General features: G+C 43.6%; 1 protein-coding gene across 2 annotated transcripts; it reads right to left on the bottom strand.

Annotated features, from left to right (window-relative positions):
* Positions 1-642: 642 nt before the first annotated feature.
* chd4a (chromodomain helicase DNA binding protein 4a) lies at positions 643-27,741 on the bottom strand. 2 transcript variants are annotated; one of them, XM_086279398.1, is made up of 41 exons: positions 27,517-27,741; positions 26,948-27,099; positions 23,483-23,592; positions 23,044-23,289; positions 19,287-19,405; positions 18,441-18,706; positions 18,198-18,328; positions 17,634-17,772; positions 15,765-15,934; positions 15,165-15,398; positions 14,290-14,493; positions 14,000-14,208; positions 13,073-13,204; positions 12,897-12,996; positions 10,778-10,969; positions 9,864-10,064; positions 9,612-9,749; positions 9,208-9,329; positions 8,932-9,105; positions 8,703-8,844; positions 8,443-8,574; positions 8,231-8,348; positions 7,807-7,931; positions 7,637-7,729; positions 7,407-7,545; positions 7,152-7,321; positions 6,886-7,063; positions 5,970-6,059; positions 5,488-5,579; positions 5,169-5,302; positions 4,890-5,034; positions 3,265-3,418; positions 3,052-3,143; positions 2,723-2,969; positions 2,523-2,585; positions 2,256-2,435; positions 2,071-2,179; positions 1,830-1,962; positions 1,441-1,636; positions 1,112-1,281; positions 643-1,015 (listed from the first exon to the last, which is right to left on the bottom strand). In XM_086279398.1, exons 2-41 carry the CDS (start codon positions 27,006-27,008, stop codon positions 1,001-1,003), a joined length of 5,865 nt encoding a protein of 1,954 aa, XP_086135524.1. In that variant the 5' UTR covers positions 27,009-27,099; positions 27,517-27,741; the 3' UTR covers positions 643-1,000. The 2 variants fall into 2 exon arrangements, with proteins under 2 accessions (XP_086135524.1, XP_086135523.1); XM_086279397.1 differs by having other exon boundaries at positions 2,523-2,588; positions 27,517-27,740.

Genomic DNA, 27,741 nt, shown 5'->3' with positions numbered 1-27,741 from the left:
CCAGCTCCTCTGACATCAACAAGTACTCTGCTGCACTCTGGACATTTTCTCCATTTTGGACTCTGATTTACCCACGTAGCCTCTCCAAAGCAGATCAGCAATTTCTTTAAAAATAATCAGAACAGCCCATCTCACGCCATTCCACATTCACCTCTCTTCCCCACGCGTACATGCCCGAATGCACCAACCAATAACATGGCAGCCATTTAATTTGATATTTGTGTTAATGAGGAGTTGAACAGGTACAGCCAACAATGCGGCCAGTGGCTTGCCGTCAAGTACCTGGAGCTAAGCTTGCTGGCTGGTGGAGACTCCTGTGAGGTGAAGCGCTAAAAATGCAAATCACAACAAGCCGGAGGAACTTTAACCGCGAGAAAGTGAACAAAAACAGTAAAGTCATGATGTGTGTAAAGCTTCAACAGCAGTAAACACCTTTCATCCTTCCATTTTCTTTCACTCGACCAATTAATTTTTTAAATTCTCAAAAACAAATCACATCTTTAAGTCACAAAGCTGCCACATGTGCAGGACTCACACCTCCTCCTTTAACATCATTGCTGCTACAACACAGAGAAAAACAATTATACCGGATATAAAAAGTTGGCAGAGTTTTTATGAGGATCACTTAAGCTCCAACAAAACTTCATTTAATTTTTTTATTTTGTTTAGGTCCCAAAAAAAACCATCATAATAACATTATATCAATAATATTAATACAGAAGTTGAAAAAAATGGAGGAAAAAATAAAACAGCTTTTCTGTCCACAGCCTCGTTCTCGGTGGGGAGGGGAGGGGGATTTGATCCTCCGGGGGGGGAAAAATCTGTAAAGTCCTTTTTTTCAGGGGTGGGGGTAATCAAAACAAACAAACAAAACCAAAAAATGTGAAGTGGGCGTGGCTTCAAGCTTGAGGCGCGAAGTCTGTCTTACTCCTGTGCACCAATCAGGAATGTCGAGGTGAGGCAGGGGGTGGTTTTCGAGGTAAAGAGCCGACGTTCAGTCTCACTGCTGCGACATCTGCCGGGGGAGGAACGGAGAGGTGGGGTCAGAGAGATGTCGTGTGTGTGTGTGTGTGTGTGTGTGTGTGTGTGTGTGAGAGTGTGTGAGAGTTACCTGCTGTGTCTGCGGCTGTGGTTCAGGTGCTCGGCTTGCCAAGCGGCTCAGGATGTTCCTCTCAGACATCTGGAGTCGGACTGCAACCGGCGGTATCCGGGCGATGGTTGCAGGCAGCCGGGTGACGTCCGCCTTCATGTCACTCAGCAGCTCCTCCAACTGCTTCAGCACTGAGGGAGGACAGACACATACATTAGAGTTATTTTCGAGGTTCTTCGCAACTTATTTTAATGTTCTCAAGGTGCTTTTATCTTAAAAATCAGACAAAGTTGACATTTTTAGCAGCGCGACTCTAAAAACAAACAGCTAAGCCTGCTCGCCGACGTTACCTTTGTGCAGGACGGCATTGGCCGGTTTGTTCCCGGACATGGACTCCTTGCTGAGGTGCTGGTGAGACTCGGCCAGACACTCCACCTCGCTGAAGCGGGTGTTGAGGGCCATGGAGGGGTGGGAGGGGTCCTCCGACATGTTGAGGTAGGCGGCGCGTCGCAGCTGCTCCTCGATCACCAGCGCCTGTTCCAACAGCTGCAGCGGAGGCGAACAAAGAGTCATTTTATTTTAAATGTTCTGCTCAGCTCAAAGATCTATCTCCTCTGTAACATCGAATATCAGATGAGTGGAAGAAAACGATCAGAAACACAAACAGTGTTGATGTCGTCCTTTACCTGAAACAAGTCTTTATCAGAAAAAAATATCTTTAAAGTCAAATCTTTCATACCTTGAATCTTCTGGCGAGGAACTTGTTCTTGATTTCCAGGAAGTTTCCTCTGTTCATCTCTCCTTTAAAAGGCTCGTTGAGGATGGCGAACTTGACGTCGTTCTGGATGTCCTGCCAGCGGGCGTAACCGTGTCTGAAGGAGGTAGAGGTCAAAGGAAACAACAGACTCTGATCTCACATTAAGTGCTATTGTTTTAGTCTCCAGGGAAGCCAAACAGACAGACAGGTGTGCAAAGGATACTGTATGATGCCGGCCAGCAGCCAGTAGTCGTGGCGGCGATGCCAGATCTCGTTGGTTTTCTTGGTTACCGTGGCAGCGCGCTCCTCGTTCTGCCACAGTGAGTGGAGCTCTGAGAGAAACACGTGAGTCAGCGTTGAATTGAAAACATTCGAATGAGTTGTGCTCGAGTCTGAGCCAGCGTGTACCTGTGAATCCTCCGTCTGCGATGTTGAACATGAACCGAGTCTTGGCTTTCTTCTTCTCCTCGCTGGCCCCGCTCGCCGTGGCAGCGGCGGTCGATGCCGTTCCCTCCTTGTTGCCGTCTCCGTTCTGCAGTTTGGCCGCCGATTCCACTGGTTTCTGAGTCTCCTTCTCCTCCTTCACATCTGCGGGAGGATGAAAAAGGAATCACAATTAACGACAGCAGAGCGTCAGAGAGCGCCGAGAAACCCTGCAGGAAACGTCATCGGCACCTTTCTTTTCATCTGCGGGAGGCGTGGTGTCCATCTTTTCTGTCTTCTCTTCCTTCTTTTCTTCTGCTGAAATCAAGATTTTTTAAAAAAAGGAAGAACTTAGTAACCAAATAACAAGGTGTATCTCTCTATCACTTACTCTCTAAAGTTTTATTTAAAAATATATTAAAACAGGAAGAATCCCGAGTGACTAGTTTTACCTTTGACCTCTGCATCCTCAGGTTTGACCTCTGACCCCTCTGTCTTTGCCTCTGAGGGGGGCTTCGTTTCCTCCGCTCCCTCTGGACTCTTCTTCTCACCCTCTCCTTCCTCCATCTTCTCGCCTTCTTTCTCTTTCACGCCCTCCGTTTCGCCATTGCTCGGTTTGTCCGTCTCCATTGGCTCCCCGTTCTTCTTCTCCTGCTCGGCTGACGGACTCTTCTCGTCATCGTCTGGGATGGCGATCACCTGCCGCAGACGTGGAAGATTAAAAATCTTTCCTCCTTCCGACTCCATAAACCCGATTTCATTCACAGCACTCAGTCTTTACCTCGTTGCTGGTTTTTCCGGCCTCTTTACCGTTCTTCTCTGCCTCGCCCTCTTTCTTCACGTCCTTCTCACACTCCTTCGAGGAGTCGTCGACTACAAACAAAGTATCTCGTGATATTGTTCTATTTTTATACGCTTTATTTTTCATCACAAACACATCGAGTATCCTGTATGACTTGTGTGTTTGTTGGTTTAGCTCCAGTGTGAGTGTTACCTGGCACAGGCGTGTTGGGCTGCGTGTCGGCGGGGGTGCCGGTGGACGGCGTTTTTGCAGGAGAATCGGGCTGAGCCGCGGCCCTCTTGTTCTCCTCCAGCTCGGCCATCCAGGGCATCGACCACTGGCCGTTTACGTGCTCGAACTCCTGAACCTGGAAAACAGGCGAGCGCGTCAGCAAGACGTCTCTACATGTTGCTCAAACTAAATAGAAACAAAATAAAATAAAAATCTCAAATCAAGCATTTCTGGGGAACATGACATTACCAAGTTTATTTTCATCCTTGTTTTTCTAAATAACTTCTGTATATTTTAACCAAAGCTTTCACCACCAGGGGGCAGCATTTTACCGCTGGGTGTCATGAAATTGTTCAGTTTTGACTTTTCGCCTACCAGCTTCTAAATGAAGTGGCATTTACTTCAAACACATTAGAAATGCTGCATTTATAAAACAAAACCAGATTTAACTCATTTAAGCTTCAACTCCATTCGTTCACTAAAGACGGTCTCTGGAGCCCAGCCTGCAGCTAACAAGTACAACAGATCTCCTACAAGCTCTGGAGTTCAAATCAAATCAAAATCAAATCAAATCACTTTTATTGTCACATCACATGTGCAGGCACACTGGCACAGCACATGCGAGTGAAATTCTTGTGTGCGAGCCCCACAAGCAACAGAGATGTGCAAACACAACAACACAAACGAGCAAAATACAAGAATGGCTAATCTGAAACTAATAAATATATGTACAATATATAATAGTGTATGCATTTCTGGATGTGTATACTAAATATTTTCCTACGTGTGTGTGTGTGTATATACACACACTTTTACAAATTAAATAGTAAAAAAAAAAAAAAAAAAAAAAAAAAAAAAAAAATAATAATAATAATAATAATAAAATATACAGAGTTGAATATGTGCAAAACAAGTGGCATTTATATACAGTGTGGAGTGCATAATGTTGAGTTCAAAACAGTGAAGATGTTACAGGCGCAGAGTTTTATTTAACTCTAAAAGGTTGTTAATGATTTTTAAAGAAAATAATTAAGAAAAAACTGAGAAATATTCAGACAAAGTTTCTTTTAAGCGTAATTTGTTTTCCTTTTTCAGTTATTTGTGTGTCCAGGGTCCCTGCAGGTAAAGTCAACCTAGATTTAAAAGCAAAAATTGCAAAACCCTGTTGAATAAAATGTTATACTGCTATACTCCAACAAACCCAGTCATCCCAGTTTAGTAAGAAAAAATAGGAAAGCTTGACTGAGTTTACACAGAGAGAATAAAAAGAAAAACATACACTCATCCTCAAATACCTCTCATTAGTTGAAGATGGAAAAAAGTTTTGTTTTTGGTCCGATGAGCCAAAGTGTCGGAGGTTAACTGTACTTTTAAGTGACTGGTAACAGTTTTTACACATAGAAAGAGCCTGAAAGCACAAGTGGAACTATGAAGACAGCAGAGAATCAAATTCCTGCTGCAGACTGCTGGTTCATTTCTAGCTTCAAATGCATTTCCAACAAAACAAACAAACCAAGTTCTTCAAAACAAGCGTATGAACCAACCCTAAGGCGATCTACAGCTGTTAGCCTCTTATTACAAAATGAAAGAAAGAGTGCCTTCATTACCTTTTTGCGAATAAGTGACATGACTCCGATGCGGGTGAGGACGTGCTGCCGAGACAGCCCTTCTCTGGGGACGCCGTCCGCAAAGGTCTCGGCCCCGTCGGCTCCGGGCTCACAGAGGTGACGCATAAACAAAGACACGTAGGCCCTGAGGGAGTTTAAAAGATGAAGCAATAAAAAGCTTTATTACATCAGTTTAAAATGTGGCAGAAGACCACCTTGATGAGCACTTCACTGTCTTCAGTGGAAGCCACGTGTTTGTATTTAAGCTGCGATCCTCACTTGAATTCTTTCTCAGATTTCCCTCGCAGGTCTCGGACCAGCCACTGGGTGGTGAAGGCGTCTTGTGGGGGCATCCCATAACGCATCACTGCGTTCAGGAAGGCCTTCCTCTGCCGAGAGTTGAAGCCCAAAACCTGGGAAACGTCAGAGGGGTAAACATCAGAGTTTACATACAGAGAACAAACAGTCATAAGATCCACGATAGTTGAGTTTTGAGATATACCACCATTATACCTTAAAGACTATTCAAAGAACAAGGTCACCACTGATACACTTATAATCTGAGATGTTTGAAGCTTTGAGTCTCTGAGACGCTCACCTCGATGTTGCCCCCCACCCTGGCCAGCAGGGGAGGCAGCGGTTTGTCTTTGTCGTTCCTCAGGCCCTTCCTGCTCGGCCTGCGAGAGTTGGCTGCAGAGAGGAAACAACGCTGGTGATTTTACAGATGATAAGAAACACTCTGCAGGGAGGCAGACTGTGCTGCAACACTCAAAATTAATGTTTCCCTTTTCCGTCTACAGAATGACATTCAGAGTTTATTGAGTTAAAAGCTTAGAATACATTCAGTTTCTCTTGTCTGTCGTTTAAACCTTTAGTTATTCTGTTCTGCAGGTTTAACATGAGTCACTTTTCCAAAAAATATTTTTTTAAACGGAACAATTTTGTGAGTAAGTGAAGCTGGAGATCCTGTTTTTATGTACTTGTGAAGTAACCAGCACTAATTAGACTGCTTTAAATGTAGAGAGCAAATATTAAACATTTCATCCTGGACCTCAGGAAACAAGTTAACCAAGTTTTTACCTTCTGATCTCTCGTCAAAGTCCTCATCGCCCTCCTCAGATGCCACCGAGTAATCTGATTGGCCATCTGACTGGTCATCCTGCCAATCAGCTTTGAGACAAAAGTAAAAAGGAAGATTTAAATTTCATCATTTCTCTATCTGCACGTACGCACACCACAGCTTGTTTCATGTAATCTACAGTTTTTCTTATAAATCAGGCTGAGATTCTTTGAGCACTGCTCCCCTTCACCAGAAGTCCCATTCAAAGGGGGAGGAGCAGGAGAAATGAGGGAGGTGGGAAGGAGAAAGAAGCAGTAGAGCAAAACCCTGGGGAGAGGGAGTGATCAGTCTCCTAGTAGATGTTATAAATTTGAAAATCCTACAAGTTTTTCAGAAAAGTTCTCCTTTTTTTTTTTAACCAAAGGTCAAAGGTGAAGTCAAAGGGGGGGGGGGACTCATCATAGAAATGGGTAATGGGGAGGGGTGTTAGAAGAAGAAGAAAAAGGGGAAATGGAAAAAGAAGGTGAAAAGTGAGGAGGAGGAGAAAAGGGGGGAGGGGCATGTGAGGAGGCAGCACAGGAGGATGGATGTTCCCGTTTTTATTTTTCATTAAATGTTCAAAATCCATTTCATCAGGTGGTTTTCTTTTTCAGTGAGCCATGAAGAGAAGCGAAAACCCTTCTTCCTTATGTAAAGCGACCAACGACATCATTAGAGACACTTGAAGAGAGAAGTGACCTTAAACTCAAGCTTCCCCCTCAGCAGAGGAGAAACTCCTCACTGAAAACTCTGAACTCTAATACACCCGTGCGTTTTCCTCAAATATTTTGAGCACAAAATACTAAATCTGTTCTTAGACCATTTTATTTTATACATATAAAACACTGTTTTCCCCTCTCTAAAAAGTAAGAGGAGTAGAAGAAGACGCCCTCTCACCTCTGTCTTCTTGAGAGCCGTCGTTGTAGTTGACCTGCTTGCGGATACGTTTGCCTTTGCCCAGGTTTCGGGCCAGATCCTCCTGCTGCTGCTCGTAATGGTGACGCAGCAGCTTCTCCCAGTAGTCTGGATCCACGCTCTCCTCCTGCTTAATGATCTCCCGCTGCACCTCCTCCTCCTGAGCAACAAGAAGGACGAAGGTGGTTAAAAGGACAAAAGGGGAGCTGGGTGTATGAAAGTCACTCCTGATGGGCTCAGGCGCTCACCTCCTCCTCCTCATCTTTCACCACATATTGAGCCACTTTGAAGGAGCTCAGGTATTCATTCATGCTCTGCAGCTCCGTGTCGTCAGTGGCGTCCTGGTTCCTGTCCAGTAGTCGCTCTATGGCTTTGTCATCGTAGTGAATGATGCTGCTGTCCTCCTCTTTGTTCTCACCTGCAGACGCACAGACTTCAGTTCACATAGTTTTCCCTCCCTCTCTCTTTCTGTTGTCTTCTCCCAAGCTTCCCTCCACCCTCACCTTCTCCCTCATCCTTGAACAGCTCTTCTGTTCCAAACTTGAGGATGTCATCCAGCTCCTGCTTGGACATGGAGCCCGTCTTGGATCCGAGGCCAGGCCGGACCACCAGGTGAGTCAGCATCATCTTCTTCTTGGCAACCTGGAGAGAGCAGAGCAGGTAAGGAGAGAGGGAAATTTTATAAGAGCAACCAGCCAAGATTTCAACTCTGTGGGACTCTGCTTATATTTACCTGAGTAATCCTCTCCTCCACTGAGGCCTTGGTGACGAATCGGTAGATCATCACCTTCTTGTTTTGACCGATACGATGAGCTCTGCTGAAGGCCTGAAAGCAAAAATACACGTATGAATAAGCAGTTTGGGTGAATGTGTGAGTGATGACTAATGTCTCTGCGACTGTACCTGGATGTCATTGTGCGGATTCCAGTCCGAGTCGTAGATGATGACGGTGTCGGCAGTAGCCAGATTGATTCCCAACCCTCCGGCTCTCGTCGACAGCAGGAAGGCAAATTGCTGAGCACCAGGAGCTGAAGGATGAAGTAGGAAAGAGAATAAAGTTGCTTCAAGAATCAGATTTAGTGAATCAACTGGAACAATCCTAAAGCCGGTGATGTTTACATTCTGCCCCCTATAAAAGGACCCAATTCGACCCCCTGGACAGCGTTCCAAAAAAAAAACCTGCAAAGCTTTCATTCGTTAGTCCAGTTTTTCCAATAGGAAAGCAGTTTTTTCCAGGTGTGATGAATCCAGCGTTGATACACAGGAGTGGAAAAGATATGAAAGGTGAAGGAAGAGAAGAGAGCAGGTGAGATAAGGATCAACTCACCATTGAATCTGTCAATGGCCTCCTGTCTCATCCCTCCTGTGATTCCTCCGTCAATCCTCTCGTACTTGTAGCCTTCGTTCTCCAGGAAGTCTTCTAGCAAGTCCAACATTTTAGTCATCTACAGAAAAAAAATAGAAAGGTTAGTTTAAGATAAAGACTTCCAAGTTGATTTATCTTTAGTATCAGATTGTTTGAGACGTCCGGCGTTGTACCTGAGAGAAAACTAGCACTCTGTGTCCTCCCTCCTTCAGCTTCCTCATCATCTTTTGCAGTAACATCAGTTTCCCTGAAGACTTGATGAGAGCATTTCCATCATACATCCCGTTGGGCATCTTTGGAGCTTCCTGTTGGGACCAATCAAATGTTAAGGTTTCATAAATTGCATAAAAGGTTTGTCCAAAGGTAGAACAGTAGGAGCCGTCCACAGCCTCCTTCTTAAATAAATGGTCTCTCCCTGGTGTTTGGGTCGTACCATAGCAGCCCCGGGGAAGAGGTAGGGGTGGTTGCAGCATTTTTTGAGGTCCATGACGACGTTGAGCAGTGAAACCTGGTTTCCTCCTCCTTTGGTGTTCAAAGCCTCAAAGTTTTTCGTCAGGATAAATTTGTAATATTTCCTGCAAACAGACCACAAACATTCAGCCTCATGTCCACTCCTCTGACCTCTCTTCTACAGCTGCTGCTGTACCAACCACCCCACTCACTTCTGCAGCTGGCTGAGCTCCACTCTGACGATGAGCTCGGTCTTGGAGGGCATGTGCTTGAAGACGTCAGCCTTCAGCCTCCTGAGCATGTGCGGACCCAGCATGTCGTGTAGCTTCTTGATCTGGTCCTCCTTGGCAATGTCGGCAAACTCCTCCAAGAAGATCTCCAACTTACTGCAGAAAAAGAAATGACAGAGAAACCAGATCACACGTGAGGTATTCCTTTACTTATCTGACAGTAAAGCGATACATTTTTACAACAGAGCTCAGGCTCACCTGAACCTCTCGGGCGTGAGGAAGTTGAGCAGGTGGAAAAGCTCCTCGAGGTTGTTCTGCAGAGGAGTTCCAGTCAGCAGCAGTTTGTGCTGCAGGGAGTAGTTGTTCAACACCCGGAAAAACTACAGCAGGGGGAAACAAAAATGTTTATAACAGGATCAGGCTGAGTGAGAATTCACAGGCAGCTGCACATGTTTTCAATTCAGACGCACTCACAACAGATTTATTACAGCTGTTTCAAGTAACCATGCCGACAAGCAGACCGATGATTCAGATAAACTTCTGATTCAACCACAGAACAGCTTTTCTTTGTTTTGTTATTACAGTCTGGGATTTTTATTGCCCGCGTTGTTGCTGAAAAATGATTCGCTTGTGCGAAAGCGCCCATCCCCTGTGTGTTGTACCTTTGATTGGTTGTTTTTTAGCCTGTGGGCCTCGTCCACCACCAGACAGGCCCAATCTATGGAGCCCAGGACGGCCATGTCGATGGTGATCAACTCGTAGGACGTCAGCAGAACGTGGAACTTGATGGATACATCTTTCTGTTGGAGGAAATCGCCAAAACTCAAACTCAAGTTTGAACACACTTTTTTCCTGCGGTTTCTTTTTTTTGCTATTTGTTTTACGGATTTCCACTCACGCCACCATCTCCTTACCTTCATCCTGGAGGCCTTCTTGCCTCCTCGGACGGCGTTATCCTCGAAGGAGAACTCGTTCTCCCGGATGACGGCTCTGCTGTCCTTGTCTCCGATGTACGTCACTACGTACATGTCAGGCGCCCACATCTCAAACTCTCTCTCCCAGTTGATGATGGTGGAGAGGGGCGCGCTGACCAGGAACGGCCCTTTGGAGTGACCCTGGATGAGGAGACGAGAAGTGAGTGTAAAGCATCATACAGATGAAGGTCACCAGCGCTTCACTTAATGACCAACGACCTTTGCCCCAGACCCACTGGTCTTAACTCCACCTGGTAAATAAAAGTGTTCAAACTCTTGGGATTCCCAAATTTAACTAATCTGTAAAATATTCTGTGCATTACAGCATATTTAAGCTGCTTTTCCCACAAATCAATAAAGAAACTAAAAATATTGTCAATAAAATCCTAGTAAGTTCAGTTGGAGGAAGTTTGCAGGAAGTGCATTCTGGCCTCCCACCTTCAGGTGGCAGCAGCCGCACATATGATGAGTGGTGGTTTACAGTTTCTGATCCAGCTTAATGTCGTCAGATTTCACCTGGTTTATACAAAATGGCTGGATGGCTGCTAGCCAATAGGATGACAGCCACCTACAGACATAACGTAGCCACACAGAGCACCGCTGAGTTGTAGCACTGAACGAAAAATTCATTTCATTAATTCATCTCAAACTAAATTCAACAAAAAAAAGAAATAAAAATCACATAAGTAAAACTGTTTAAGTCTAGTTCGAGTAGAAGCTCAAATTTCCAACAAAAAGGCGGAGAAGAGCTAGACCCAAAGCTTTCTAACCACAGAAGAAGATATACAGTTACAGCTTCAGCATGTGCAGCGCCACAGGGGTATAACAGAATCCAGCTTCTCACAGCCACTCACCTCTTTATACAGCGAGTAAAGGAAGACGGCGGTCTGCACCGTCTTGCCCAGACCCATCTCATCGGCCAGGATGGTGTCGGTGCCCTGAGCCCACGAGAACCGCAGCCAGTTGAGACCCTCCAGCTGGTAGGGGTGCAGCGTCCCCCCCGTGCTATCCAGATATTCTGGCTGACGCTCAAATTTGATGGTGGGCTGGAAACGGAAGAATTACAATTTATAAACAAGGGCAGACGCAATCAAGGCGCCCTACAATCAGGAATATCAGGAATTTTTTTTATTTTATTTAAAGAAAATATAAATTTATAACTACAGGAAGTCTGACATCAAGGCCACCCAGAAACTCTACGTGGGCACAGCAGGGACCCACAGTAGTGTAGGAGCTGAGGGACAATGAACAGACCCACAGCCCAGAACTGAAACCAGCTGGCACCATTGGGGTGCCAGGACACAGCCGCGGTGGCACAGGACAGCCCAGCTCCAAAGAGCTGATGCCCGACCCCCACGCTCCCACAACAGAGGAAAAGAAGCCCACCTCACCAAAGACAGCCAGGCCTCAGGAATGTCAGGAAGAGTTTGAGGGCACATAACCTCATTTAAACATTTTCTTCCCTCTGGTTCTTGTAGGGATTTATTCATCTGCATTTTGGAATGCGGCTCATCCAGTTCTGGAGGTACTGGCTTTCTCATGAATCATATGGAACTAAATGGCAATTGAACCTCAAAGTTGCGAAAAACCAACCACGAAGATGTCAGTTGATGGATGTCAATGGTAGAAAGAAAACACTTCCTAGTTGAGTGCCATTTAGTTTTACTATATTAAAAAAACAGTCCATTTTAGAGGCAAACTGAGCAGTTTTGGAGGATGTTCATGCATCAGGGTTATTTTTGTGCTTTTAGATAATTGTTGTTGAATTTGAATTCCCAAATGTTCCAGTAAATGGTAACCAGAACTTAGAAAGACCAACTAAATTATTTCACCTTTTAAAAAACGATCAGCATTGCTGGTTTACCAGGTGTAACTATGAAGTTTAACATCCAGGCATCCATGGAAACAGCATTTATTACATTTAACGGAGTTAGAAGTTAGCAGGAAGTTAGCTCGCTTGTTTTGTTAGTTACCTAAACATGATATAGCATGTTCTGACAGAGAGATTTCTGAAAAAATTAAAAGGTACAGCTCTGCTATCACTTCCAACATAAATGAAGACAGGAAACTAAACAGCAGTGACGTTTGTAGGGTTACTGAAGTTGGGCTAGCTGGTATATAATGATGTGCTACGTGATCGCTAGCGACACAGCTATGTTAGCATAACATAAACAGTGAAGCTGGAGGATGAACACTAACTTTTTTCCACTCAATAAAAGTTAACGTGAAGGTTCCTGATGGTTAGAGACAAATACAATCGCATGGCAGGATGCTGTAAACGGACCAAACTTCAGTCAGGAGAACAACTGAGATAATCCATCCACAATACGAAGTTAGTCATTAATATACTGCAACCACATGGGAATAGAGCAGCTGTGATAGAATACAGCATCAATGAATCAATGGTACAGAAGTGGAGGAAGCAAGAAGAATGAGTTTAATAAAGTTTAATAAAGATTTATCTGACTGCTTTGTTTCTCTTAATGTGTCTTATAATCCCGTGCAGCTTATGGTCCGACAAATATGTATTGGACTTTTTTTTATTTTTTATTTGGCACACTGCAGTTTATTGTTGCAAAGCACCTTGTTTTAACTTCAGTGGATATTATATATGATTATGCTCAGGATATGTCAGCCCATTTCTACTTTTTATAGAGCTTTAATGCACATAAAAACAGCTGCTTGTTTAAGTGAAAATAAATGGATGGGGGGGGGGGGGGGGGGGGGGGGGGGGGGGGGGTTTGCGCTAGTAAAGTTGTGGAGTTGTAATTTGTCTCGCATCAATTATATAGTCAGTTATATCGTTATCGCAAATTTTCAAATCTATATCGTGATAAATTTTTTTGGCCATATTGCCCTGCTCTAGTTGTGACCAGTGCAGCGAGCATAAAGTCACCTAAAACCCACTGACTCTTGGTAATGTCTGAGTTTTAGGACTCATTCCCTCACAAAGACTCATTAATTCCAACTTACATCGATCACCGGGTTCTCAGGAGGCCTTTCAGGCCGCTTCACTCTTCCTTTCACCTTTATCTTCTTCCCAGGTCTTCCCTCCTCTCCCATCATCAGCTCTCTGGAACAAACACGCACTATGAGTAAAAAGCGGCAAGTTTCAGGTTGTTAACACAGCTGTGCAGAACTTAACTCACCTGTGGTTCCAGTACTGCTGTTTGTACGGGTCATACTCGGGTATGTCCATGTCCTCGGCCTCCCAGGTCGCCTGGTCGTACGGCAGCTCTCTCCACTTGATCAGGTAGTGGACGTTATTTTTTCTGTCCACACTGGGGGGGGGGAAGAGCCGGCACAGAAGATTTAATCAAAGTTACTTGTTGTCTTTAGTACATTGTTCACTCCAGAACAGTGAGAATGACAAAAATTAAGATTGAATAGAATAAGTTTAGAGATAGTGTGATTACTTCATTAGTGTTTACACAATCTCTACTTTTAAGATTAGGCTTCAAACTTAACTATATGCTTTAGCAAAAAGGAAAGGCTGGACCAGGTGATCCTGAATCCTCCCTTAGTTATGCTGCAATAGACGTAGGCTGCCGGGGGATTCCCATGATGCATTGAGTTTTTCCTTTCCAGTCACCTTCCTCACTCACTATGTGTTAACAGACCTCTCTGCATTGAATCATATCTGTTATTAACCTCTGTCTCTCTTCCACAGCATGTCTTTTATCCTGTCTTCCTTCTCTCACCCCAACCGATCGCCGCAGATGGCCCCACCCCTCCCTGAGCCTGGTTCTGCCGGAGGTTTCTTCCTGTTAAAAGGGAGTTTTTCCTTCCCACTATCGCCAAAGTGCTTGCTCATAGGGGGTCATATGATTGTTGGGTTTTTCTCTGTATCTATGAAGCGCCTTGAGGCGACTTTTGTTGTGATTTGGCGCTATATAAATAAAATTGAATTGAACTGAATTGAATTAAAAATCTAAAATCTAAAAAAGTTTATAATTAAATCAAAATAATTTATTCTGATAGAAAAAGTGACTCTTTTTGATGGTTTATGAATAGTACAGAATCAGAGCTGAAGTCTAATCTGTGTAACATTGTGTCTGTAAGAAGGTCAGACTGACCTGTGGTTAAGGATTCGATGAACCATCAGCCACTCCATCTTAATCCCAAAGCGGAGGTATTTCTCCTCCAGATGTTTATACATGGGGTCCTTGCTCTTCCTCTTGACACACTTGTCCTCCTCTCCTTCCCCAAAGTCGATGGGGGGCGGCTCCTCCATGTCGTTCTTCCTCTGGTAGTTCCTGAACATCACTTGGCAGTGCAGCTCCAGCTACACAACATGCACGAGAAAAAGTTTAGGATGAGGTTCAGCTATCAGAGAGATTTAAAGCTTTCCTGAAGCTGTACACACCTGGAGCTCCGTGACCCACGAGCAGTGCCAGTAGGACATGTTGCACCATTTGGCGAAGAACTCCCTCTCGGGCCGCCCTGCCAGCGGGGCGGGGTCGGGGGCATCGGCTGGGAGGTCTGGGGGACGGGGAACCGGTGTGGGAGGAGGGGGGTCTCCCCAGCGCCATGTCAAGATTTTCTGGACCTTCCCCTTCATGGGTGGACACTGGAGGGGAGGGGGACAGTAAAGGTTTAAGTCTTTATGGATGCTTTTAATTAAAACTGGTGAAAAAGAAAAAAAATTCAGTTGAGCCACTAAAATTTAAAAACAGTTTCAGCTTTAAAAATAAGTTATCGCTACAAAAAACTTCAAACTTCAAAGAACTTTTGAGAGGACAGATGTTTTTTTAATGCCTATGACAACAACATGATCGGTTTACTAGTGGACAATCCCCTCAATCACTGCTAACCAGCTAACACCACTTCATCCCATCTAGTGTTTTCCTACTGGCAGGTTAGTCAGGTCACTATTGTTGTGGTCCCTGATGTCACTCATTGGCTTTGAGTATCCAACAAACAAACTCCACCTCTGCCGTTTTGGGCCACCGCTGTAGTTCTTGTTCCCTTGTGTTCTGGAAGATCTCCCCAACCAAAACCTGCACTGGTGGAGAACTTGTGCCACTATGCCAAAACTCAACAAGGGTACTGACAGGAAACTAGTATATTAACATAATGCACAAGGTATTATATATTATCAAATCCTTCCTCCTTCTCTCTCTTTTATTTTTAAAACCACTGTGACTTAAAGAATCCCATAACTGACCACATGATCAATAAATAATAATAACGCATGTTAGTACAATCACCACGTTTAACCCTGACCGTCCTGTCGCTCACCATGCAGCGGGGGCAGATCCACTCCCCGTTGGGGATCTCGGGGAGCGGTGGGTTGAGGCAGTGGATGTGGTACGACGAGGGGCACGAGTCGCAGCAGAGCAGCTCTCCGCCATCTTTACAAACTCTGCAGAACTCCATGTGGTGGTCGTCCTCCTCCATGTCACCCGCGTCTCCGTTGTCCTCCTCACCATCGGAGCCGTCTTCTCTGGCTTCCCACTGGATGCCCTCCTTTTCCTGCAATCGCAGGACAGTTTATGCTTTATGACCTTTAATCACAACAGTTTCCAACTATTTTAACTGGTGTCTAATGATTTAAAAAAATGAAACTGTGTTACCAGTGACAAATTAAAGAAAAATGGTAACCGTTCCACACTGAAAATCTGGGTATTTTTTAAGTCGCTTAAATGTTTGAACCCAGACTTTGTGATCGAACAGATGCACTTTTATTTAAACATCAGAAAGCTAGAACCTCCTGATGTTACCACTATAAAATAAAATGTCCATTATTAAGCAACTGAAGCCACTTTATGTGCTTTGTCTGACCTTCAGAAGGGTAATTTTTTTTTTTAAGGTGGAGTAAGTTGTCAAGAAGTTTCTTACACAGTGCGGGCAGCTCCAGGTGCCCTCCGGTGCTTTCTCCATGTCAGGGTCCAGGCAGACCATGTGGTACGCTCTGGGACAGGTGTCGCACAGGATGATCTCCCCACCCTGCTGGCACACCTCACAGTAGTCCTGGTGGTCCGTCTCATAGCCGTCACCATCTTCTACGTCTGATGAGGAAGGACAAAAAGTATTACACCCACTAACGTCTCACGTTAACAGAGAGTCAGGAAGTGATACGCGCTGTGATCCGTGATCGGTGTTTATGACACTGAGCTGTGTGTTTATGTTGCTTGTCAGAGAAAAAACTACTCAGTGAGTCACTCTTTCCCCTCAAGCTCAGATTCTCTCAATGACACCAACAGACTGAAACTGACGGGCTTCACTAGGATGAAGTAACTATCTGTTTTAGACAGAGATCCCACCGAAACACCTAAACACAGCCAGAAACAAAAACACTCAGATTTTCAGCCTGCTGACCAAAGTCAACAGTAACATGAAGTTTGGGTTAGTGGGGAGGAAAGAAAAAAAAAAAAAAAAGAGCTAAAAGTGTTTGATCAAAATCTAAAGTGTCACCAAAAACAAAACATTTGCGCAAACTACAGGAGTGTGTTAAACCTCACTCGCCTGAATCTGGCTGAACAAAAGCCAAAGAAAAGTTGCAGTGCCTTCGACGGACAACAGTGAAATTAAATAAAATAAATAAACTGACCATTTGTATTTCAGTACACTTAGGGTAGGGCTGCTCAAATATGGTAGAACCCCAATGATCATTATTTTGATAAATAACTAATCTTGATATAAAACATAGTTAAACAGTTATAAATCAGTAGGGAGAAACGGTCTACAGGAGGTTGATTTGATTGATTCGATTCCTGGCTACTCCAGTCAGCACGCCAAAGTTATCCTTGGACATTCAAATGAAATACATAGTACACATAGTAGGAGACAAAGTCTCCCAGTTTAAGATTGAAGGTTCAAATAAGGATGTTTTTGACAGGAAGGTGTCTCGCTGGTCTCCACCGGGGCATCTGTGGATGGAGATGAGCCGACAAGAGGCCTAGATAACACAGGACCAACCATAGAGCACAGTGGTTTCTGAGGATCTTTAGACATCCAGATGGGGGGAAAAAAAGGAGCCACAGGCAGCCTTTGTAATTTGTCCACAGGTTCTTCTACAGGAGTCTTACGTCCCCTACAGAAACAGGCTCTCCTTCTCATCTGGCAAATGTCCTCAAGATGATCAAAAGTGCTCACAAGTCTGAGTTTCTACAGCCAGAACCACACAGCTCTACAAGAAATCTGTGCATTAGATTTATAAGGAAAAAACAAAAACAAAACTGCTTTTTAGTGAAAATGAAAGGTTGTAATAATTATATTCCGACTATCTTACCTTCATAATCACTCGCGGCCAAAAACTGTAATCCAATAATCTCCCAGTGCAAATTTTACTTTCCATCTGCAGCTAAAACCTTAACCAGTTAAAAGCGTTTCCACGCCTACGCAGCAGGGTGTCTGCGAGGACTCCGTCCTCTTTCAGTTCATGTGACTCCATCCACTACGTCATCCGACCGGTGACAACAGCTACAGAAGAGGCATCAGCAGGCGACAGGCCTGATGAAGACATCGTCCTTCTAAATATACCAAACTCCTCTGACTCAGTCGCAGTGATTATTGTGTGTGTGTGTGCACACTCCTCCTCATGTCGTCAAGAAGGCCACACGCTTCTAATACTTCACCCCGAACGCAGTCATTACCGCACAGCTAACCAGCAATCTTCAATCGCTACGCCCCATCAGCAACTGTTTAAGCAAGCAAAGGAGCACTGGCTCATCACACCTGAGCTTAGTTTCAGTCTTAAAGACGCACCTTTCTTCTTCTTGGGTTTGCTCTTGGATGGCTTCTTTTTGCTGCGGCTGCTGCGACTGTTTGACCCCTCGGAGACCGCCACACTGTTGATGCTGCCGTTATCAAAATCACTGTCCACGTCGGGCTCATCCTCCTCGCTCTGTGCACACGGGACAAAAGATTTTAAGATACGTTTAGGATACAACAGGGTTCCCTCAGCTTAAGAGAATAAGATTTACGATTTCTTCTGAAGCTACGTGGAGTAACGTGTAACACAAAGTTAATTAAAACGAATAAACGCAAAAGCAAAATAAATTCCTCATGGTTAGAGGCACAGACAGCTTTGTTCTTGGCTTCAGGGTATCATTAAACAAGCTGATGTAACCTGACTCGTCGGAAATGCTTGAATGAACTTTGACCTGTGCCTCTTACTGCACTACCTTATTGAACAGCTAATTTTCCAACTAATACCCATTCCCCACTTTTTTAATAAACTGGTTAAAAACACTATTCTATACTGGGCACAGTGGTGGGCTTAATAACAAAAAACGCAGATGATGATGATGATGATATTTTGATACTTACTGATGAGCGTTTCCTCTTGCTGTTGAGGCCCCCCAGTTTGATTTTGAGAGGAGCCACTTTCTTTGTTTTCGTATTATTCTTCTTCTCTTGTGGTTTTGGTGCAGGTTTTGACTTCCTGCGGGCGTTGGGACCTGCCGGGGGGAGAAAAAAAAAAAAGAAGAGAAGAAAAACTCAGTTTAGCGTCACACAGATACAGGAGGCTGATATTTTAGCCTTTCATGTGACCTCTCCTGCTCAGGATACCTTTGCCTTCCTTGGTCTTGGCCTTGCGGAGCGGGGGAGCAGGAGCCTGAGGAGGCTCCGCCGGAGGTGGCTGTGCTGCGGCGGGCGGCGTGACCTCTGCTACCATGGTGTCAACAGCAGCCGGCACGTTGGCGGTAGCCAGGGCAGCGTTGGCAGCAGCAGCTCCCCTCAGAGGGTTGTTGGTGCTGAACTCGCGCCACTTTGCGCCCAGAACCATCATCATCTTAGACACGGCGATCTTTGGGTTCTTGGCAGCGATGAGGGGCCTGAGACGGGTGTCAGGAAATAAAATTTTAAGAATGGGTACGAGTTCATTTAGCATCAAACGAATGGTACACATACAGCTGATTGCACGCTGATTACTGATCATGATGGGTTTCTTTAACAGAGTTTATTTTAGTCAAAGTTCAATGTTTTGGTGGTTTTGATGCTGCTGTGGGTCACATGTGTTCACTAGGTATCAGCTGCTGTGCAGACAAGTCTGCACGGTTACATCCTGAACAGTGAGTAACAGAAGCAATGCTGGGAGTTAGAGATGGTTTCTGTTGTTTCTGTGCATTTACGGTGTAAATTAGCAGGAAACTGAATTATCATTATTTATATTTTTGCTGTTCCTTCTTTCCCTGCAACTGGACGAGTCCATGCAGGTGATCCTGGACTGTGGAAGTGGCAACTTTCCGTGAGATGGTAAAATTAACTTTGCCACCTTTTTGTTGCACTCTTCTCCAACATCCCTTTAAAACCCTAAGTCAACAAACAGTTACACCTGCACCGTGTACGAGCTCTCGATACCACACACTTGAACTTTTATTTATCTAGCACTTTATATCACATCCGTCCATGTACCTGACAAACTGGCTGAAGGCTTTGTAGTTAGTCAGAGAGCGGTAGTCTTCCTCGGTGAAGACGTGGTCAATATCCTCCATGCCCCAGTCATCCAGCAGCTGAGATGACGACTTTGGCTCCTGCAGAAACAAAAATACAAAAACAAATTGTTAAAATCAAATAAAAAAAACAAATGGACACAAATGAAAACACAAGATAATGTATTAATGCCTCTCACATGTTTTGTTTTAATGTCCCACACTCGCCACAAAATGAATCCAACTGTGGGAAACGCTAAAGTCTATTCAAAAGAAAAGATCTCCCCACACAGTAAAGGCCTGTTCCCTGTTAGTGTATCACACAAGGAAATGCTTAATGTGCACTTTAATAACACCACACAATAAAAACAAAAAAATAAAACAAAAAAACAAAATGGTTGTATCCATCCTGCGAATTGGGTTTGGGTCGTAGACGACACCACCTGTGCTCTTTATTTAATATGACAAATACCTTGAGTGGGAATGGGCCATTACTCTGACAGGTAAAACTATGAAAACGTAATCATTTTGATATGCAAACAACAATGAGTCAGGTCCACTTGGTGCCTTTATTGAAACAAAATTCATTCTTCATTACAAAAAAATAAAATTAAAAAAAAAAAGAACAAAACATTATTGCTAACATCCTGTGACGCAGGTAAAAAAGCCCACAGTGTCTCAAAACCTGGCATAATGCAAAGACCAGAACTTCCTGTTTTCTCAAAACCACATTAGCGCTGTAAAGTGTTATCAATATGGATCTGATCAGATAACAGAGCGCGCAGATCAAGCACCCGCTGAATAGAGCGACCACAATTCAGTACATGCCACAGACACAACACAACGGGAGGCGTGTTTATTTCGGAACATCATTATTCCCAAAAAAAGAAGCTTTACGCAATAAACTCCTGCTGAACGAGGACGGCATCAACTGATCACACACAGACCGAGTGACCAACATGTGGGACCATCTGTGACTTATGAATCTGAAGCATAAAACCAACCAGCAGGGTTTCAATTTGATTTTTAAAAAAGGTGCTGCTGTGCCCTTAAGCATCATAAAAAGCCCCCCTCCTACAAAAAAGCACTTTTGTTCCCTTTCTGCACATCAGAAAGAGTCCAGTAGGTGGTTTGTGGCTTTATTTTACCCCACAACATACAAAATTATTATTCCACAGACTTTTACATTATCCATGGAATAACATCCTTTTCACAGCAACTGAAATAACAACTCCACTGACCCGAGGGGTTTGAGTGGCCCGTGAAGAAGCTCCAAAATGAGCATCGAGCAAGCAACCGAAATGCTGAAACAAAAGTGACACTGACCATTAAACTTAATTACATCAGACTGTTTGTTAATTAAGCTGATAATTCAGTGTGAGTAGAGTCAATCCATTAGATCACCACCAACCTGATGAGAATCTTTACAATTTACTCATTTATTAGTTGTTCTGCTGGTTTTTTTCCTCACTTTCCTGTCCTTGTTAAACAAACCTCAATCATAACTTGTGTACGCGATTTAAGAGTTTGATGGAAATTTGTCCTTACTTTGATTCTTTGATGACTAAATGATAAATGAAAAATAATCATTAGTTGCAGTGTGATGCTGTGGTTACAGCTGACTCACTGATCACTCCACATCATTACAGCCCTCCCATTCAAATACCTGCAGATCAACCATTTGTCTTGGAAAGGTTACAAAAATCAGGAGGTGCACAGCAAACCAAAACAACATCAAAGGGAACCACATGGTGGGAGTCCTAAGTCCCTTTTGGCCTGTGCCACTGTTCGGAAGGATGACAACAGTAAACACTGTCACTGAAGTTTTGCCCCTGCTGTCCAACTCTTATCCTACCAAGAGCCTGTTTTATCAAAATAAACAAACTATTACTAGAGAGTTTCAGCATCAAACATGATTTTTCCCTGAAAAAGGCCTCTGGGCAAATAGATCAGGCTTTTTCTGGACCACAGAAATGGACATTTTAATAAATTTGTACGCAATTTGTATACTTCAAGGAAAACAAGTAACTAAAGCCTTGAAATAAGCACAGTGGAGTAAACACTGCCTCCTGTATGCTGCAGCTGGATACTGCAAAGTTTCTAAGAAATTTGAAGCAGTTCATCTGCATTCAAACAGCTTTTATGGTGGGTGAAAACTGAAAACATCAACAGTGGATGGGAGCAAAAAAACAACAAACAATACTTTTCAGATTTAAACTACCCGCACAGGTGGTTTAATGAAAGACGTTCAGTGGTATTTTAATGTGAGAACACCAGGTGGGAGAAGAAGTTACTTGGAGAGGCTTCATTTCAGTGAGTTTGCTGCACAGGATCACTGTACTTCTTTACTGGCCCAGGGCAATGAGGCCATTCATGAGGTGACGTTGATCCCTTTGATTGCTTAAAATACAAACTGTTTAATGGTGCAAATCTAAGAGTTCAGGCGTCTATCATATAAGACGACGAAAAGCAGAACTTTTCACAATTTAGAAGCTGGAATCACAAAATGTTTGGCTCATTTTTCCAGAAAAGGGACTGGAAATCACTCATCACAGTAGGTAAACCATTTCATCTCTACAGCAAGCAGACTTCAGGCAATTATGGCAAAAATGCTAATCAAGTATTTAATCCAATTATTAGAGTGGTGGGGGACACAGGGCAGCCCCATAGGGAGCTGGGCTTTATGTTCAGCTTCCACCAAGTTATGGGGAGGCCACAAGGCTTGTGCAGCACAGTACTCCCACACCTCAGGAAACCAGTACTGAATATCACCAGATCTTTAATGTTTTTTCCCCTCTTAAGGTTGATAGAAATTCAGTTAATTCAGACAACTGATTTTTCTCCATTTTGTCTTCCCTGCCTGCTGGATGGCTCCTTTCCATCAGCAGAGGTCAAAGTTTAGATCTGCTGAACTTTGAACAAGATGTCCGAAAAGCTCCGAAGCTGCACACTGTGGTCGCTGCAAAGCGCAAACCAATAAAAATAACTCCATCTGCAGGCAGCTGCTAATGATCCCTCCAAAAGTTTAAAGCCTTTTCTTCTGTTGTCTAAAGATGTTCTCTTTCTTTAAAGCCAGAATCATAAGTGAAATTTAACTTCTAAACTGCTGTCTTCTAAAGCCAGTTTCTTTTGAAGTTTAAATGCTAATAAAAAGGTGAACAGTTTGATAAAAACACCTGGCTCCGTTCGCTTCCCATCTCACAGCCTGAGCTGCAGACCTGATGCAGGGCAGCTCTCCCAATGAATCAAATTGTGTTTATCTAACCACAAAGAAGCAGGGTCAAGTGCGTAGTGCAGCGTTGGGTGATGTTGCCATAGTAACAGCATATGTCTTCACACACCCCAATCCACCCTCTCTTATGTTGCACTGAGTGTCATTAACTACAAGGACCCCGATTGGCTGGCGGCCTCAGAACTGGCCAGAATCGGCTCTTTGTTTGAGCACGTCTTACATCAAATCTGTTTGTTAAACAGCTGCTGACTCCATTACAGGTACAACTATCAATACCTGCTCTTCGCAGAGGAGAGAAGGGTACTTTAAACCAATAACAAACCTTTTAACTGTACAGAGAAACTATAGCAAGTTTTGTTTTTTACTCTGTTACTCATAACAGCGATGAATAACAGAGCTGTTGTCAGCAGCATTATTTTTGTAACAAAGTATTTCAAAGTGACCAAAAATTTCAACAAGCACTAAATGTGTTATAAGTGCATGGACCTTCTTTGCTCGCCTTTCTTACCATGCCGTCATCATCATCGTCATCCTCATCCTCCTCTGGTTCTGGTTCTTTCTTCTTGGAGGCGCTCCTCTCCGCTGCTGCGGCGCTGTTCCTCTTCTTGTCCTTGCCGCTGCTGGCTCTCTTCTTCTTCTTGCGCCCGGGAGTGTAGTCGCTGCCCTCGCTCTCTGAGCGCTGGCCAGGGCCGCCATCTTCACCATCATCTACGCCGCCCAAGTCCATGGGCTCTGGGGAGCTAATGGGCAGCTCCTGGAAAAAGGAGAAAGGCAGTGAGCAAACAGAGACCCAAAATGACCGGAAAACAAATCGTCAACTTTTAGTAGGTTTCTGTTCTAGAGTTACTCAGCATCACATGTTTATCTTTCTAATCCAGAACTGAAACTAGATCTCCAGAGACCCCCATATATACAAACACCCCAGATTAATTGGATAATCCCCTCACCTCTCTGCGCGACCGCCGCTTGCTGCCCTTGCTCTCTCTGCTCTTCTTTGCCTTCTTTTTCTTCCTCACCTTCGGAGTCTCATTCTCAGAGATCTCTCCTTCCTCGTCATCTGCAGATCAGGCCAACAGAGAAATTTCATTGTTAAGGTGTACAAAGGAGCAACTGTGTGTCAGTGTTTGTGCCGAGAGATAACAACAATGAACAGCTGGCCGTGAAGATGACATGCGTATCGGAGGACACTTGCATATCCTGCTGGAAACTCAACACCAGCTGTAGGCTGCTAAATACTTGCATCGACTGTTTAATTCTTGATTCAGCTATTTCACAGGTAAACGGCACGTGTTACAGATCACAGTGGAACTATGAAATGACAGAATTTGTAAAGAAGCTTTGTTTCCGGATGTCGACTTTTATGATCCCAGGGCCTGAAATTCAAATATCTTAAAACTAGAGGGAATTCCCCTTTAACTGCTTCCCACAAGGCAGATTTATATTCTCTGGAACATGTTTGAGTCTGCTACGCTACTCTTAGTTTATGCTCGCTTATGCCACCTTCATGCTGGCAAGTTCCCTTGTTGGTGCCGTTTGGTGTGTTTTTTTGTGCAACTCTTGATTTTTGTAACCAGGTGACAGATGCAGGTGTCTGCGCAGTTTGATCTTTGCGTACAGTTGTGTCAATCAATGCAGAAGCAAAGAGATTTGTAACTGATAGAGGAGGGCTAATACAACAATTTACTTTGGAGAAAAAGAAAACAATAAACAAACAATCATTGGGTTTTCCGTTTCAACATTTTCTACAACAACACTGATCAGCTACAGTTTTCAGAGAAGCAACACCTATCGATCAGCAGCAGATTGTCACAACTGAATCTCTGGCACCAGCTCATCTAAACGATGATCTCAAGCTTCAGGGTGCAGAAACATCTGAGGTTTGAGTAGCCAATGAGTAACCTGCAACTTGCTGTAACAGTTCAAATTATTTCTGGGGTGCTAGTGAGATTTAAGGTCATTTTCATCTGGGTCTTGTTTTGTTTACTTATCACCCTGTACACTGAACACTTGACCCTTGGCTCAACAGTCGTGTTAACAAAAGGACAAAAGTGTTGAGAAGACTTGATTGTTTCTATTTGTACAATAAAATAGAAAGTAACCAAATTTCTCCTTTTTGCAGTAATCAAAAACAAAAAATAAAGTCTGGGTTTTCATCTGTCTCACTCAGTGTCAGAACGCATTTAAGTTATCCACAGTTAGATGTCTGGAATTAAAGACCTGTGATGTTAGCAGTTAAACTAGTAATCTAAGTTACTTTCCAGTTACACAAGTTGCCCTCAGAGGGGGAGTGACTAATGAGTTTGGCTCTAGAGGTTAAAAACATCATTTACAACTGATTCATCAGGATGATTTAACCACACCCCTGCAGGCCTCACAAACAGCAAAAATCTCAATCCAGTATCTGGCACTGAGCGCTTATTAATGTAATGGACTACAGTAAGAAGCAAATGGCAAGTCGCCATCAAAGATGCACCTGGAAAGGAAGACAATTTAATGAGATGGGACTTTTTGGGTCAATAGAGGTAACTGAGCTTTGTGTAGGTAGGTGGAAACACAGCTGTAGCTGATAAGAAAAATTATTCGAATCTGATTCAAGTGTTTAACACAAAGAGCTCCTTATGAGCACAGTGATAGAATTTTCTATTTGATGCAAAGCGTGAGAAAAGCATGTTTTATGGACAAAGACCAGATTTTGCGTCACAGATGATTTTACTCCACAGATATAAAGACCTAATTTTGTGTACTCTGATTTATCCCTGTGGGATCTGTGCTTGTGAAGACCTAATATGACTCCTGATGGAAAACAAATTTTAAATTAGAAGATTTTCACTTAATAGAAACTCAGAAGTTTGAAAAACTAAAGACTGCATATGACATTCATTCTGAGCTGTGCAAAAAAGGACACTAACAAAGACACAAAAGGAACTTTGACAGATTAAAAAAAAACTGTGTCAAGAACTTAAATTCAATCTATAAATTGCACCAAACTCTACTGCAGTCAATAGAAAATAACTCACCAGCTATTCAGCTACATTATTATACATCCTATATACAATTCCAGTGCAAAATTAATAACTGGCTGTTGATTGTGCATGAGTAATTCAAAGGCATATTTCTGGACTGTTTTTGTCCTCCCTTTGTTGATTATCTGTCATTTTTTCTTTACAGCTGCAGAGATTTTACTTTTACTCTCATGAATCAAGATGTGTTTATCAGAAAAACATTTTTGAACCACATTATTGTGTTTTTGTCATTTTTGAAAGCTTCAACTAATGGTAATTTTCGATTAATTGCACTGGTGATTTTTTCCCCACTTGTCTTTTACTTGTTTGGCACCTTTGCTGACAATCAATTAGAAACCATGGTTGATCACTATATCTTATAAGCTGTGCAATTTTTAACCGTCTTTTCAGCTGCAGCATCTATTAATAAAAGCTGAATGCTGACATGTTTTTTTACTAAAATGGAAACGATTTTCCACAGTTTTAGCTTATGCAGTATTAGACCCAAAAAAAATAGTTAAAACGTGTTGCGGTACTTCAGAACCAGTTAGCAGGTACTGACACTAGAAACAACAAAATATGAATTAAAAGACAAAATTATTAGAAAATGTTTGACCTTTGTAAGACATCTGAGCATAAAGGCTAGCCTGAATAATTGGTTTCTGTATGGCTATTAATGAAAAGAAGAATGATTTTACAGTGTGTTGTCTTTTGCACCGTTTGTTTTATTGCTGTTATAAAGCTTTAAAACACGTGAACAAAAAGTGGACCGTTTTTGATCGATTTTTAGCATTTGCGGCTAACTTGCTGAATGTTTGTTCTCAACGGTTCTATCGCGGACGGTGCGCCTGCTCGTCGGAATTAAGCACACTGTAAACATCGGCCACACCTGCACGTAAAAACTAAAAGGTGATCGGGGATAAATAACGGTTAAATAAGAAGCTGGGTGTTGTTTTTTCCTTTCCGTATGATTATTATTATTACTTTTCCCCCCTTGCACACTCAAACCGAAGGCGCCGGCCATGAGGAGGGGGACGCCGCTGAACGTCATCCGCCAGCTTTCAAGCTAACTGGCTGCCTCCATCTTGTCATCGACACGTAAAAATACCGGTAGCTGGCTAACGCTAGGCCCCGGGAACATGCCGGTTTGTCGGCGTGACTTCACTCCGATGCAACCACCAGCCATGCCGTCTCAGGTTGTGGTAAAAACTGGACTTCTTTCTAAAACGATACTCAGCCGCGAATGAAGCCGGTTTGCTACTGTTAGCAACCCGGTAGTTAGCCGCATTGTGCAGTTAGCATTATGCTAACAAACATGATTGATGTGAATGTCAAAAACATCTGCTCATGCTAGCGCATAACCCAGCGTGAACATTAGCATTCTCTGCTAACAAATGAGCCTCGCCTTACCGTGCATTAACCGGTCCTCGGGGGCTCCGTATTCATCCCTCTCATCGTCGCTTGCAGACATAGCGGACAACAGAAAACTTTCTTTCTTTAGTTAGCTAGCAGTTTAGCTAACTAAATAAAGTTTCCAGGGTAATCCAGAGTTCTGACCCAGGCTTGAGTCCGTCCAAGTCGAGGAGGTGTTGTAGTGTAGGGGGGGTGGGGGGCAGAGAAGAACAAAAAAAAGAGAGCGGAAGGAAGTGAATATACATAAGACAGCAATCAGGACAATAAACAATCCCCACACGAGGTTTCTTTTTGGACAATAACTCTAACTTTGGACAGCTCGTAAAGATTAGCCCACACTCCATCTCCGCTAACATGCCATCTTGCCATTATCGTTAGTTTCCGTCTCATTAGCATGCGTGCTAGCCGAGCTTGACCGGCGGCCAGGTTCAGATCAAACACAAGACCCCCTCACACGCTCATATCTACCCCATAAAATACCTCACGGTGGGTTCTTTTATAACCACCCGGCATCCCAACCAGCCTGACTCAAGTAAAACCCACAAACAATAAAAACTGATACTCACAACTTGAGTCCCACACCGGCTCCAAAAACAGTAACTCCGGCTCAGTTTGTTCGCCGGTCAGCACTTAGAGGCTCTTTTTTCTTGTATGTACACCGTTATCTTAACAATTTAAATATATTTCCGTGGTTTTTTGTGTGTAGCAGCAGCGTGTGCGCACGACGCCGTCTCCTCTTTCTCTTCCTTGCACACTACACACACCCCGCTCGCGCGCGCGCGCACACATAC

The sequence above is a fragment of the Aulonocara sp. 'chitande type north' Nkhata Bay genome, linkage group LG22 (assembly GCF_057382095.1).
Source record: "Aulonocara sp. 'chitande type north' Nkhata Bay isolate Kocher_YH1m ecotype deep benthic linkage group LG22, A_spYH_male_GT1.1, whole genome shotgun sequence".
NCBI lineage: Eukaryota > Metazoa > Chordata > Actinopteri > Cichliformes > Cichlidae > Aulonocara > Aulonocara sp. 'chitande type north' Nkhata Bay.
Note: the sequence above shows the minus strand (reverse complement) of the source record. Positions and strands in the feature narration are given on the sequence as shown.

Excerpts from the sequence above, each read along its gene's own strand:
- chd4a (XM_086279397.1), bottom strand. The coding sequence starts at position 27,008 with ATGTCTGCAAGCGACGATGAGAGGGATGAATACGGAGCCCCCGAGGAC. Across the intron at positions 5,035-5,168 it reads AAATCTGAGAAAGAATTCAA|GGCCTACGTGTCTTTGTTTA; the intron begins GTGAGGATCGCA and ends AAACTCCCTCAG. Across the intron at positions 2,436-2,522 it reads TCCCGCAGATGAAAAGAAAG|ATGTGAAGGAGGAGAAGGAG; the intron begins GTGCCGATGACG and ends ATCCTCCCGCAG.